Raw genomic sequence first — 15,034 nt, 5'->3', positions numbered from 1 at the left:
GTTTGTTTGTTTTATTTTGTTTGGGGGACAAGGTCTCACTGTGTAGCCCAGGTCAGCCTCGAACCTGCACAGATCCTCCTGCCTCAGCCTCCTGCGTGCTGGGATCACAGGCATGTTCCACCGCGCTTGGTTGTTGGTGGCAGCAGCTTCTCCGGTCCCCTGACCTCCCGCCCCACCTGCAGCTTCTGGGATGCCTCTGGGGCTGGGGGCAGGGGCAGCGGGCCGGGCGTGTTCTGTCACGGACATCTCCTGGGACCTGCAGAGTCTGACGCCTCCTTTTCTTCCACCTTGTCCTAGGTAACATAGAATACAGCTGCCCGGCCACGAACGAGTGCGAGATCACGAAGCGCAGACGCAAGTCCTGCCAGGCGTGCCGCTTCATGAAGTGTCTGAAGGTGGGGATGCTGAAGGAAGGTAAGCTCCGCCGGGAGCGCGCGCGGTGGGCTTGGGGACTGGGCTCGCGCTCAGGGCACTGCACGGATGCTAGAGATGATGCTAGAGACGCGGTGGGGTGATGGGGGCCCAGGCGGCGCCCCTGCCCCCAGTCGGGGGCAGGAAGCTCCCCTGTGCCGGAGCGCGCAGGTGGCTGGGAGCTCCGTGCTGTCGAGGAGCGAGGAGCAAGGTAGGACCACTGGTGTGAGCTGGGCCACCGGGCGGTGACAGCCAGGCCCTCTGGTCTTCACTGTGCGCGCAGGAACGAAGACCTAAGACGAGCGGAGGAGGCTGCCAACACTCTGCTTCCGAGCTCCGGAGAGCTCGCTCTCTGGCTGGCCTTATCCTGACTCTTGCATCGAAGGCCTGCCTCCTCCTTCTCCAGCCTTATCTTCTGGGCTTCTTTTCTGCCGTAGTGTTTTCAGTACGACATTAGGGTTCTTCCTGCTTTCTACTTGGGGATAGAAAGGATGAGCGCAAAGTAGCAGCAACAGCCAAACAAGCCGCCTCCACTCCAGGGAAGAAGTGGAGAGCCAGAAACCGAACCCGGGCCGACCCGAGACGCCACCCAGTGACTCCGTGCCGCAAAGGTCCTCAAGTTTTGTCTGCAGAAGCTCACATTTCCGCTTGGAGAAAGAGAAAACATACTCTTTGCTCTGAGCGCCAGCCTTCCCAGTTAGTTTTCGAGCCTCGTGCTCCGCTGTGCCAACTCAGGTTCCCCAGATGCACACTCCGCATGCTGTCTGCAGGCTTCTGTTTCCTCAGAGTTTAAAGATGAAGTAACAAAGGAAAATGCATTGAATCAGCCTGAGAACAGCAGGAGTCTCAGCCCCCCTGGAGACTGGAAGCAGGAGGGGTGCAGGGTTGAGTGCGACCTGGGCAAGGGAGGGGCTTAGCAAGACCCCTTGTCAGGAGAAAAATACTAAAATCAAAGCAGAAGGCCTGGAAATGCAGCTCAGCGTGGCGGCCCTGGGTGGAGCCCCTAGCATTGGGGGGAAAAAGTAGGAAGAAAATTAGGTAAGCTAAATATGTGAATGTATTCTTACCTCCAAGAAATGTGCGTTATTCCTTTGACTTAGCTTGTAAGTTTGTGTATTTTGGTGATGTTAGAGAGCATTTCTTTTAACCTAAATTCATGCCGACCCCAGTGTGAATTCACCATGCGGAACAGCGCCTCAGGTGACAGTGAGGTCACCAGATCCCCTGCTCGCCCGCAATTCCTCTTGCTCCAGAATTTCTGCTGCGCTGTGACCAATGGCATGGGAAGACAAAGACGAGCAGAATTTTGCGAGGGACACAAGTCCGTGCTGTATTTACCTGCTTTTGCATGCCCAGGAGAAACAGAAAGCTCCCTCTGTGCTCCATGGCACCTTCGCTTCTGCTCTTCCCTTGAGAAAGCCGAAGAGAAACTCCATAAAACATTAGGAGGGCCCGGGAGATAGCTCAGCAGTTTAAAAACTTGCCTGGCAAGTGCAAAGTCTCAGTATTGCAATATTCGATATCTGGTATTGCAAAAAAAAAAAAAAAAAGGAATGAATGAATGAATGAATGAATGAATTTAGGAAAATCCCACCTAGACACACTGTCAAGCATATCATGAAAGTGGTGATGACTTTCAGGGTGTGACTCAGTGGGTGTCTACCTGGGGGAGGGAGGGAGCCAGCACAGGATAGGAGTGGCCTTGGGCTGTGTGGGCACAGAGCTGGGACACCCTGGGGTTGGCAGCCAGGCCCCTGCATGAGGTGACAAGAGCAGGCAAGATGCACAGGAGCTGAGCATTTGAGTGAGGTCTGGGCTCGACCTGCGTCTCCAACCAAGATAAAAATAAAGAAAAGAAAGAGGGTAGGCAGGACCTTTCCTTCTCTAGCCTTGAGCACTCTTAGGTATACAGCTACTTTCTCTTAATTCAGTGAGAAGAGAGATTTGTACTAATAGTGTTTGGACAGGATATCATGTCTACATCTTATACCATGAATAACCACTATGAAGACAACAATATGCAATGTATTAATTATTGAAACTGTCCTATTTTTAAAAAAAGGATTTCTCAGTTGACATGCTTTAAACTCTTATTTTGTTTGCTTGGGTGTGCTGCGGATCCAATAGCTGGAACCTAGGGCTTGTGTTGCTGTTGTTGTTAAAGACAAAGGTTCACTATTCTTTCCCAAGCTGGCTGTGAACTCTTGCTCCCAAGCGATCCCCCTACCTCGGTCTCCCCAAGTGGCTGGGACTACAGACACACAGCGGAGCACCTGGCTCATCGGCTGAGAATCTGAGGCCTGTCAGGAGCCGGGCACTGCTCCAGTCTCTGGTGATCAGAAAATGAAAGCAAGGTAGAGCAGTTTCAGTAGGAAGACTTACATGAACATGCTGAGAGAACCATTTTCCATACGTACACAGAGCTAAGTGCATGCATATACACTTTCTTAGAGCATGGGCTTTCCTGGAGATGTTTTTATACATGCCTGTAACTTACGTCAGTCATAGCCATCGCTCTATTGCCCCCCTTGACTGGTCACTCCCCAAGCCCCTTTGCGTGTCTATCAATCTTCCCCAACAGAGCGTTTTTTTTTTTAAATTTATTTATTTATTTTACAAAATCTCAAAGCAAGATTTTAGGAGAGTAACAACGGTTAGTACATTGTGTATTGTTACTGCCAAAGTAGTTTCTCATATTACAAGATATAGGCAAGAAATAATAAATAAACAACATAGATACAAATCTCTGTTTTTTTTAAAAGTCAACAGAAAATGGAAATATACTTTTTAAAGTTTCTAATACTAGGAGAAGATATCATACAATGTCTTTTAAATAAATTGTAAGTCAAAGATACAGTATAAATCTTAGAACAAAAATTAAGATTAAGCAATATTCTGAAAATTAAATGTTTCAAAACAATTGAACTCAGAAAAAGTTTTCATGATAGCAAAGAAGTACTAAGAGTAAAACCATTATTAAATACTGGAATGGCAAGTAAATGAGCAGCACTTCTAACCGTTTGAGGACAGGATATCGCACAAAGTTCTAGTGTGTTGTGGACATGTATAATGACCGTGACAGTTACTGGTGGCCAGGCGTCACTTGTGGAACTGAGCTACAGCCATTTCTTTGAAATCCACCCTGTAGACTCAGGAACAGAGCGTTTTTGAGGAAGGCGAACTCAACAACCACCCCCTAACCCACAAGACATGAGGAGGGCTCTTTTTCGTTGCAGTGGTGGTGATTGGTTACTTTTGCTGGCAAAACCCTTTTTGGTTTTTATTGTGTTTATGTTCTCACCAATGGAGCACAGAGATTTGGGGCGAACTTAGGCTCATTCACAGAAACTAAGGGAAGAGTGGCTCCAGCGTGAACACTGTGAACCCTGAAGATGCAGACAACTCTGTGAGTGCCACACAAGTGAGCCGCAGTGAGCACGGCCTGGAGGTCCTGGATTTGGACTTTATTTTCCAAAAGATAAAGCAACTAGACAGAGTCTGTTTGGGAAGTGATAGAAGCTTTGATTGACGTGATTCTACTGGTGTGAGTTGCTGAACTGCTTGTCTCTCTGGGTGTAGGAGGAGGAGGAGGAGAAAGAAAACCATTCTCCCTCCATAATTTTTCCAGCTAACAGCATAAGCAGAAGGGCTCTTGATAAGGACCCGGTGCACGATCCGCGGGTAACTCAGCCAGCACCATGCACTGAGGAACCGGGGCGTTCATCTCTGGCTCACACCTCTTCACTCGCTCTCGTAGCAGCTGTTTTCAAGGCAGTAGCTGCTGTTCTGATATGCTCAAGTAATAGCTGATTTTCCTTGACTTCTTCACATCCACTTGGATGGTAAAGTATCTATTCTGTGAATCCCTATCCTGTCTCCCCCAAAGAGAAAAGATGAACCCTTTCTGAGTAAATAAGGAACATTCTCTTTCCTTTCATACTTAAAAACGCACACTACAGTACTGATCCCACCCTGCACCTAAATGCACAGTTACGCGTGTGCCTTCTAGGCTTATGCGTGGCCTTCTGGGCCAAGCGAGCATGGCACTGCCTTCAACGGGCCTGTACAGATGCAGAGGGATTTCGGCCTTCCGCAGGATGTCAGAGATCGAGACGCAGTAAATCTATTCAAATGTGAACCTGCTCAGTTCAATTACTGGTCCATAATAAAATTCGCTGCCATGATGGGTGTGTTGACAGCAACAGTCCATACAGGCAGTTGGAGTGGCAGGGCTGGAAGCGACAGGCACAAATCTATTTAAACAAAGAGCTACATTAGTTCTAGAACCTGAAGTGAGATCAGATTTCAATAGCCTCCTTCTTCCCTGGAATGGGCATTTTGATTCAGCTCACCACGGGCGTCACGGGTAGAGCACTGCCTGGGGAAAGGAGGGGAAGGCTGCATGAAGACGGGGGCTTATAGAAAAACACGGTGATTCCTGGTGGCGTCGCTGGCGCTTTGGGTAACTGAGGCACAGCGCTGTGGGGTGGTGTGCTCCAGCTGCTGCTGCATAATCGCATTCCTGCAAATCTTGCCTTCTCCTCTGCCAGCACCGGAAGGGTATCTGAATGCAGTACGCTTCATCATTTATGCCAAGAAAATCTGAGTCAAAACCCAGTTTCCAGTGGAAGGAATAAAAAATAAAAACCCTCATAAACAATTGTGTTGGATGAAATGGCAAAATGCTATCCTGTAGCACATCCCTGGGAAGCGCAGTTAAGAAAATAATAACTTGCGCAGATGCGGGAGGTAGAGCTCACCGTTCAGCGTTCCCAGGCTCCCCTTGGTCTCTGTCCCCGCTGAACTCATCTGTCCCATGGGATCGGCTCCCTGCAGCCCTTTCCATTTTTATTTTTTCAGGTGTTACTTATTTGAAAGAAAAAAAAAGAAGAACTAATCAAGGTCTCCCCATAAATCTGCCGAAGATTTATTTTTATTTTGATCTCTCCCCCTGGTTATTTAAGGCTGCTGTTGGGCCTCCTAGTTCAGGTCGCTCTCTGTCAGTAGCAAACAGAGACGTTTTATGAAAGCAATCATCATTTTATGCAGCTGTAGAAGCCACCGATCCCGCACTGCGGGCGCTTTGGCGTTTATTGGCACAGAGGCGTTCACCGGGGCGCTCAAGTGCTTTCTTCCCACTTACTCTTGCAGGTGAGTAAAAGATGCTCATTTACACGCGGGAGTGCATGTATTCCCCGGCCCCACCGCGCGGAAGTAGAGTAATCAGACAACACAGGCCTAGTTTAGTTGCTGTTCGACAAGACAGCGTGCTGTTTACTTCAACAAAACTGCTCCTGAGCCTAACTGATCTTCATTTTTATCATCTGGAAAACGATCCTCTCACCGGGCATGGTGGCGCATGCTTGCAATCCCAGCACTAGGGAAACTGAGCCGGAAGGGTCTGTGCGAGTTCCTGGCTGGCCTGGACCATATAGCAAGACCCTATCTCAAAAGAATGACATAAGATCAGTAATAGTATTTGCAAGTAAGGGGTGACGACCGCAAGGCATTGCAGGGGGTGGCAGTGTTGCCCGAGAGTACAGCGCTTGCTAGCTCGGCAGGCACGGAGGCCTGGGCTCATGCTCAGTGCTGGCAACGAACAAGCAGGTGCAGTGACACTACAGGCCATGAGCTTATCAGCCGGAGTGGCCCCAGGAGAGGGCCTGTTCTCTGAGCTGGCCAGTCACCCTTCGGGGCCAGCAGAGCCAGGATGCACCTCGGGTCCCCTCCTGGGCCCGCGACAAGTCGGCGCATGGTTAGTGAGGGAGGTGAGGGGTTGGACTCTGGATGTCAAGCATCCATCCCACACCGACCTGGCTGACTTACCCCCGTTTGCATTGGGTGTGCTGTCCTTCAGCATGGGCAGGGACCTTACAGTTGCATGCTGAAGTGCTCTAAAGAAGCACATAAACAGGGGAGTCATTGGTTCTGAAATTTCATGAGGAAATTTGGCTTTTGATATCTGACCTAAAGGCAAGTATAGAGAAACAAACACATGGAAAGAGAAAAAGATCTCCAACCCAAGGAGAGGCTTTCACTCTCAGTGCGGTAGATACAGATGAGGGAAGGGTAGCTGAGGTACTCCTCCATCCGGAGGGAAAGAGGTGGGGAAGGAGGGAGGGAGAGCAGTAAGCTCTCATAGGGTGGAATTATGGTTTTATAAGTCTCAGCGAATATAAAACAAGCCTCTCTCACATCCCTGACAAAACACTGTGCTTTCTTTTAGCTTATAAGGCCCAAGTTTTCTGCTGTTTAGCACTGAGTGTTTGAGAAAATCTGTAGGACTCCATGTCTCTATTTCCATGGATGCAGACTGGGAACTGCCGGTTTTATTTGAGGATGCTGCCATGCCTGCAGAAATGTCCTGCATTGTGTGGCTCAGGGCTGCCAGGCACCGCAGGCCTGGTGACTTGGGCTTGGCTAGAGGCGGGCACCCGCTGCTGTTAGAAGTGGAGAGGGGGTGGGGTCATGTGGTGAATCCGTTTCTTTTTGGCGGTGCTGGGGATTCCTCCAGGGCCTTTACACTGAGCTGCCTTTGCAGCCCATCGGCTTATGGATTGACTGGCTGATTGATTGACTGCCTGATTGATCACCAGATGAAGACAGTGTCGTGCTGAACTGCCCAGCTGCTCAGGTTGAGTCTAAGCACAAGGTCCTCCTGCCTCGGCCCAGCCAGCGCGCTGGGGGATGCAGACACCCGCCGCCTCAGTCTGTCATTCTGTGGGGTGCAGCGTTCCTTGAGTCCTTTGTATTTTTCTGGAATAGTAAGAGCTAGATTATTTTTATCGAAGCCAATAGAAGTGAGAGGTGAGAAACAGTAGGCACTTCGTAGGCACTGATTTCCTCAGGGACCGAGGTCCGTTGCGTCTCTACCTCTGCCCGAGAAGCGTCTCTTCCGCCTCCCACCGTGCTTCCGCTGTCTGTGGGGTCACGTAGACGCCTCTGCTGCCTGGCTACTGAGTACAGTCTGTGTAGGTTCACTTCTGCGGGCTTCAGAAATCTCCTCCCAGATGGCTAGGATATGGCTGGGATTGCCACCAGGCATCTTCAAGTTGAAGTAATTTTGGTACATTCTTTTTTTTTTTTTTTTTAAATGACAACAGAGAGGATAAGCAAGCAAGCTTATATATAATTTTAAATGCCTTCTAAGTGCTTTCTCTGGGGAAAATATGCTATTAAAACAAATAACATAATTATTATGGATTTTATTGACACCTCTGTTTGATTTCTTATTTGATTTGACCTCTTTAGAGTATATTTCTATTACTGAGGTGATCAGTATTATTTCTGCATATTTTCCTTTCCCTCCCTCCTTCCCTCCCTCTCTCTCTTTTTTCTCCTTTACTTTTTTCTTTTTCTTTCTTTTGTTTTACTTTGAGACAGAGTCTCACTGTGTAGCCCAGGCTGGCCTCAGAGTCGCAGCAGTCTTCCTGCCTCAGGCTCTGAGTGCTGAGATTACAGGCCCAGGCCAACACACCTGCATTGTCCCGCTTTTAAGGTCCTAGGAGGACAGTGGCACAGAGCCCGCGGGCCAGCAGTGCAGACAGCAGAGTGGACTCAGCAGTCCTCTCATTCAGGATGAAGTAAAGGTGGCTGCTGAGACTACGCAGTGGAGTAAGCTGCTACTCCTCGTGGGAGGGCGGAGGGCTTTCCTGTGCACACCATCACCTTAAAGCCGCACTCCTGCCGAGCGTGGCAGTGCACGTCTGTAATCCGAGCCCCTGGGGGCTGAGGCAGCAGGATGGCTGGAGACTCCAGGCCAGCCTGGACAATGTAGGGAGAGCCTATCTCAAAAAACAAAACAAAACAAAGGAAAGGAAAGGAAAATGTCCCCTCATGATAGAAGCACGGGGCACAGCGTGTTGGCTCCTGAGCGTCCTGGTGTCTGCTGGGCCCCTCTGCAGCGGAGAGGGCCGGGGTGAATGTGAGGCGAGATTCTTGTTGTGTTCCAGGCCACTTGTGCACCGCAGAGCTCGGGGAGGGGACAGGGGAGGAGCAGGTGGCTCAGCGCGGGGCAGCTGGGACAGCTCAGATGGCAGAGGGCTGCAACTGAATCACCCAGGCCAGCCTCAGAGTTGCTTTTCCTGCCTCAGCCTCCCAAATAGGTGGTGATAGGTAAGCTCCAGGGCCCCCACTGGCACTGTGTCTTCATAGGCCCACCAGTGCCAGTTGAGATCCTTTGGCTGGGAACACTTCAGAGCCACCAAGATCCCTTAGTGTAGTAGGAGGCGCCCAAGATTTTTCTCTGACTCACAGGTTCTTGGCGTTGATCTAGTTTTGAGAACTCTGCCAGTAGAGACAGTAGAAGGCAGTGGGGGCATGCAGGAGCAGGACCCTTTTTGCAAATTTAGGGAACTCTGAGCCTAGAGACCCTAGAGGCCCTGTGTGTTCTGTGCTACATCCCTGTGACTGTTAGGTTGTATCTCTAACCTCTTAGAGAAGGCTTCCCAAGTGCCTGCTTGTGTGTGTGCACGTGTGTGTGTGTGCACAGGAGCACACGCTCACATGCTCATGCTCACGCAGACGTATCCAAGAAAGCACAGATCATACGTGGATTCATTTAGTCACCACCCCAGTTCTCCAGACAGTCAACTGAGGACCCAACAAAGGCAAAAATGACCCCCAAGCTCTTGGGCCGCAGCTGCAGCCCTAGGTGGTTCATACACTGCGCTGAGGGAGCCAGAGCCCTGGGCTTCCCCCGTGAGCAGGAGCGGCCGGGAGTGCTGAGCTTGTCTAATTGCCCTTCTGCTTCCCATTTCACATTTTAATAAAAAGTCCACTTCAACAAATGGTGCAGCGTTTTCTAGGTAGGCTCTCTTTAGAAAAGAACTGAAGGCCAGTCCGGTCATTTAGGAACAACAGATTTGTTTGTGCTTACTAAAACGGTGCGCTTCGCAGTTCACCTGACCAAAACCTCTTCTGTAAAAAGCTCAGGAGAAGGCCCTGCAAGGTGATTTCTCTCCCTTTCTCCAGTGGAATATCACAACGTGGCCAAGTAGGAAGCAGTAATTGCAGGAGGGTAGTTTGGGTTCCGACCGCCTTCAAAAAGCAGAACAAAGAAAAGGAGAAAGCTTTAATGGTATTCAAGGGAAATATTTCTGTGTTAGGTGACAGCTAATAGAACTGCCTTGACCCTGCTAGTATTTCTTGCACTCTGTTGTAATATTACCCTGAGAAGTTCCCTCATTAATGCAAAGTATTAGACAAAACTCCCAAGTTATAATGTGAACCGTAGCAAGGAGCATATTTTGTGAGCTTTGTCTTGACATTAAGCCACTTGGGAATGTATTTAAGGAACCACAAAAAGTTATTCCCTGGACAGACCACGGCCTTACCAGATGGCAACTTCTTTTCAGTTTGTTGATATGAAACTGGAAGAGTATCTAAACATGAATAGCTGAGACTTTGAAGGTGAAACTGATAAGCTGTCCCTGGGAGCTTGGTCAGTATGAGGTCATCCACCATGCGCTTGGGGTAGGTTTTTATTTTTTTCCATGCAGCCCTACAGGGACCGCTGGAGTAGGTACTTCCCACTTGAGGAGGAAGATGTTGGTACTCAGGGTTTTCCCAGCGTGGGAGGGAGACAGGTTCTAGAGCAGGTTCCTGGGTTTCCACACCTGTCTTCTGAGCTTGCTTCACACAGCATTGTTTCGTGAGCAATAGCAACCGTCAGTATAGACTCAGCTTGGAAGCCCTGTGACCTGTGGATAGTCCAGGCCCAAGCAAGATTTCCTAAGATGCCCCCACTTTTCGTTCAAACAGGGACGCAAGTCCATACCTCGAGCTCTGTACCTCATGTCCAGAACTCGTTGCCCTGTGTGAGGCGGTATGTGTCTCGGCACCGTGAGGACTAGACTACAGTATCCGTCCTGTCGATGCCTGCTCTGAGGTTCAGCAGATCCCCACTGAAGCTGAGAACTATTTGGGCAGTGCTGGGGCTGCACCCTAGGCAGGCGCTGTCACCCGAGGCGAGCCACAGCCAAGGCTGGAAAGGCCGAGTGGCTGTAAACGTCAGCACAGCCCAGTTGTTTGCTGCCTGCAGACCCAGTGCCAGGGCCCATGTCTTTGTCCAACAGGGTACTGCATTTTATTTAAATTTAGGTGGGACCGGAGGGAAATGTTTCCTTGTGGTACAGTTTACTTGTTTGGGTGTTCCTGGAAGCCACCCTTAGGAACCATACTTCTGCTAAGAGGGGTGAGCCACACATGGGTTGGATTACCATCTGTACCCCTAGTTTTGAGACTATAGCTGCTGTGCGCCGCTGGGATATTCCGATTTTATCCATTTTATAAATGGGGAAATTAAAATTCAAATGTTTCCACAGCTTTGCATCTAATCCACGTGGTCTTAGCTCATCACTTCTGCTGGCTCCTGGATCCCTGAAACATTTTCTATTTATGTGTCTATTTTTTTTCCATTTTTGTTTTATTGTTTATATTTTTAGCTTCATTACAATTTTTATCAATTTTTACTTTTTATTTATTAGTACATGTTTGCATTATGTAACAATTATATTCCTTGTGGGGAGATGGTACCTATACAAACTCATCTCAATTTAATATATATATATGTTTATATAAATTATTACATAAATATGTATACATTTATATAAAATTATATATATATATATATATATATATATATATATATTCTAAAATCACAGTTCTCCTGGACATGAGGAGGCTGGAGTCTTCTATATGTTGAGCAGATGTAGGGCCAGCACTTCTTTGGGTTGGATCAGCCCTCTCTCTGACAGTGATTCAGAGCTTGGAGTCCTAAGAAATGGGTCTGTGCTCCCTCTGGCTTTAGTTAGACCCCTATGAAATGTTGACTATATATATATTTTTTATTTTGTATTTTAGGGCAGGGTGTACAGGGTGTTCAGAGTCTCACTACTACATCAGAGTCGTAGTGATCCACCTGTTTACAGCCTCCCAAGAGCTGGGATTACAGGCATGTGCCACCACGCCCAGTCTCAATCACTGTGTCAGCATGCCCCGGAGTGGGGCCGGCACAGCAGGCCCGGGGATCAAATCCCCGGCCCCTGAACCTGCTTGCAGGCGCTTTAATCTGCTGAGCTATTTGGCCGGCCTTTTCAACCATGTATTTCATTGTACCCATTTCTTACTTCTCTTTGTGAACCTAAAATAAGAAGCCAGCACTTTCTAATGTCAGACACTTTTATTTCTTTTTAATTGTACAAAACCTCCTTCAATTGAGCCTGAGGGGTGACCTGCTTGGGCATTTGGTGGGGTCAGTGACACTGCAGAGAGAAGGTGTCGAGGGGATATGAGGACTCTATGGGTGGTGTCTTCCCACCAGGCTGCAGATTTCTGTCCTTTGTCCCCAAAGCATGCATATCTATCCACATGGCATGGATACTTGGGACGCTGTGCAGAAATTCAGTGTAGAGGAAGTACCTGGTCCCCAGGGAGGAAGGCCTCTCCAGTGAAGCCCTGCATGGTCCCCACACTTATCACCTTTCTGGGGGGCCTAGGGAGAGCCCCTCTCCATCTGCAGCGCTCCTGAGACGTGGAGCCCATCCCGAGTCCTCCTCTCCCTCCCCTGCTCTTGCTTAGTAGGCTGAGGAGCCACGGAGCTGCTCCCCAAGGCAAACTGTCTGTGAAGGAACAAGCCAGCTGGCCTGGCCAAGGTTGATCAACGATGAGAGACAGGCTGGGTTCCAGGTTCTCAAAGCCACTCAGGGAGAGTAGGTCAGCGGCTTCCCCAAAGCCAATTAGCTGGCAGCCGCCTGAGAGCCGGTGCTCGCCAAATTCCCGGGCCTGATGGCGTGGTAGGGGCCCATCCTAGGGCTTCCTGGCAAACGGGGCCGGGCTGGATGGCAGATTGTGCTGTTTGCGTGCCAGCATGGCTTCGTGGTGACTGCAGCACATCTCAGGAAACTGCCACTTCTCCTCAGCATCCCCGTGTGGGCAGGCAGCGCAGGCTGGGTGCAGGGTGTGAGTCTGGTGTGTGCAGGGCTCTGGCTGTACCCATGTTCTCACCCTTGCTAAAGCCAGGTCAGTGACGGAGCTTTGCAAGCTAGAAGCATCACAGAGACCCCGAGTGGGCCTGGCAGAGTTTCTACTGCAGTATTTTAAAGTCTTCATTGGAAGATGCTCTTGTTTTGCAGATGACCGTCTGTTATGCAAGACAAGCAGACCTAGGGCAAAAGATGGAAGGGAGAAGTTTTCAGCAAGCCCTGTCTGTTCCTCTCAAGATAGGTCTTGGGATTGCAGTCTCTTCCCTATTTTTTCTCGAGCGTTATATTTGCATCTGCTAAGTCTTTTCTCCATAGCCTCCGAGTCCTAATTTTCAGAGCCTGGACCCCTGATGACTAGGCCGCTTGGGTACCTTGGGAAAACGTAGGGGGCTAAAAACTCAGTGTGGAGCGCTGAGGTCACATTTACCACCCGGCTCAGCTTCGCGCATGCTCGCCTCAGATCTGGTTTCTGTTTCGCTTCCCACTTTGGCATCTTGCTTCAAATTCAGATCCCCAGCTGCCCTCAGGAAGCCCAGCCTGCCTTGCCTGCCACCCCCACCCCGTTCTCAGCAGCAGAAGTCCTGGCCTTGAGGACCAGAGCTCTTCCCAAATGGCTCCTCCCAGGTCTGTCAGGTTAATGTGTGTCATCCAAGCTGCTCCCAACCTTGCAGCCTTTGGGGCACACATAGCTTCCTGCCATACCTGTCCATCCCCCTTTGATTTTGTTTTTTCATTATGATGGTTTCCTCCAAAACCAGAGTCATTCCATTCCCCCTCACCTGGGTTGCCACTAGGTGACTCCGCATGTTACGAGCTCCTTGGTCTTCTCTCCTGACCCATGGCTACCCCTGTGCTCCTAAAGACATTTATTTCCAGCCCTATTAAGCCTCATGGGCCCCAACATTATCATGATCATTAGCATATTCAAGACCAATTAAATGGTGATGACCCTGACCTTAGCCAGTCTTAGGTTATTATCTATCCATACATAATTTGGAAATATTTGGAAGGAATCTGGATCCTTGCCTCATGGTTCAATCTGTGTAAATATTTCCATCCTCTACCCCACAGATGTGCTCCATTCTCCACTTGGCCTAGAGGTGGGGAGAGATCACTTCTGCTGGGAGCTGTTTCCCATCTTTCTGGCAGACCAAGTAGTATGCAGGAGTAAGTTCATCTCCTTTGATTCACTCACCCTTCACATGCCCACTCTACAGGTACATGTCGAAGGCTGGCTTCATTCCACTGATTTTATTAAGTGCTAGAGATTGAGAGCTGAAAAGGTGAAGCTGGGTGTGGTGGCACATGTGTTTGGTTCCAGGTAGCTCGGAGGCTGAGGAAGGAAGATTCCTTGAACTCATGAGTTGTGGATCAGCCTGGGCAACAGAGTGATGCCCCCTTTGAAAGAAAGAAAAAGAAGAATGAGAAAGAAAAAAAGACATACATAGACAGGCTGTGAAGAGCGAGTCCTGCCCTGGCAGAGGGGATAATCTTGCATAACCCCAACGACAGAACCTTACGCAGGTCTCACCCATTTCTAGAGTTCAGCGCTTGGATCCTGCTTATTCCGGCTCAGCCTGGCCTTCATGTTTTCCTGAGTGGGAAGCAGAGACACAGATAGCGGCAGGGGCTTTGGGGACCCAGGGGGTCTGTGACTATAGATTGAGCCCTTGAAGTGTGCCTAATACGAGTGGGCCATTCAGCTTTTAATTTCTTTAATTTTGATTAAATTGAATGGCTCCCCAGGGTGCAGGGCCGCCCACTGCGCTGCGGGGCAGCCTCTCTGCTTGCCTCGGGAGCACGCTGTCTCCAGCACATCAGCTCAGCCTCCCGGCCTCGCCTGGGAGCTGGAAGTGAGCAAATGCGTGTGTAGACTTTAGACACGTTACGGAAAAGCCGCTCTGCCCTTAGCGCCCTGAAAACCTTCCTCCTCGCCTTGGAAACAACCCTCCGCTGTTCTCAGCACCTTTCGAAGCAGTTCTGGAGTCCACTTTTGTGGCTGCTTCTGGAAGATACAATCAAGCCCTTAACAAGAATAGGCAGACCATGTGTTTGAGGAAGCAGGGAGGATTTTTTAAAAAATCTTTTATTTATGTATTTGGTACAGTGTCTTGCTCTGCAGCTGTGACTCATAGTGATCCTCCTGCCTCAGCCTCCCCAGCGCTGGGACTGCAGGTGTGCGCCACCACGCCCGGTGTCAGCAGCCGGCTCGGCAGGACATACGGTACCAGGGATGGAACCTGGGTCCTCGCATTTGCTAGGCAGGCTCTTAGATGGCTGAGCCATCTCCCCAGCCAACAGAGAGGACTTTAAGGAGGGCTAATAGCAGCGCGCCTTTTATTGTAATAATTTTTAAAATTTAAACATTGACAGTGTAACAGCCCACTGTATTATGCAGTTGGAAGGGAGTGTGCTGAGTTATATTATTAATCATATTTTTATTGCATCATGTACATACATTACAGGATTTTTTTTGATGCCTAAATGGGATAATGTGTGTAATATTCTTGATATAGTACCTCTTACAAAGTAGTTCTCAAACGCCAAGTAATGTTAATTTTTAGAATTCTGTTCTTAATATGATTTGTGGAGTACATATGAGCTACTTGCAAATGGGCTGTATTTATTTTTGTCCTTCA

The 15,034-nt window shown here is 49.2% G+C and overlaps 1 protein-coding gene across 8 annotated transcripts in view; it reads left to right on the top strand.

Annotated features, from left to right (window-relative positions):
• Esrrg (estrogen related receptor gamma) overlaps positions 1-15,034 on the top strand; it is a 606,512-nt gene that overhangs the window by 452,434 nt on the left and 139,044 nt on the right. For all 8 annotated transcript variants that reach the window (XM_023710237.1, XM_023710239.1, XM_023710236.1 and 5 more), the window contains one exon: positions 298-414. In XM_023710237.1, coding sequence (XP_023566005.1) covers positions 298-414 — 117 coding nt within the window. The remainder of the gene's footprint in view (positions 1-297; positions 415-15,034) is intronic.

This window comes from Octodon degus, unplaced genomic scaffold (assembly GCF_000260255.1).
Source record: "Octodon degus isolate 3935 unplaced genomic scaffold, OctDeg1.0 scaffold00017, whole genome shotgun sequence".
NCBI lineage: Eukaryota > Metazoa > Chordata > Mammalia > Rodentia > Octodontidae > Octodon > Octodon degus.
Note: the sequence above shows the minus strand (reverse complement) of the source record. Positions and strands in the feature narration are given on the sequence as shown.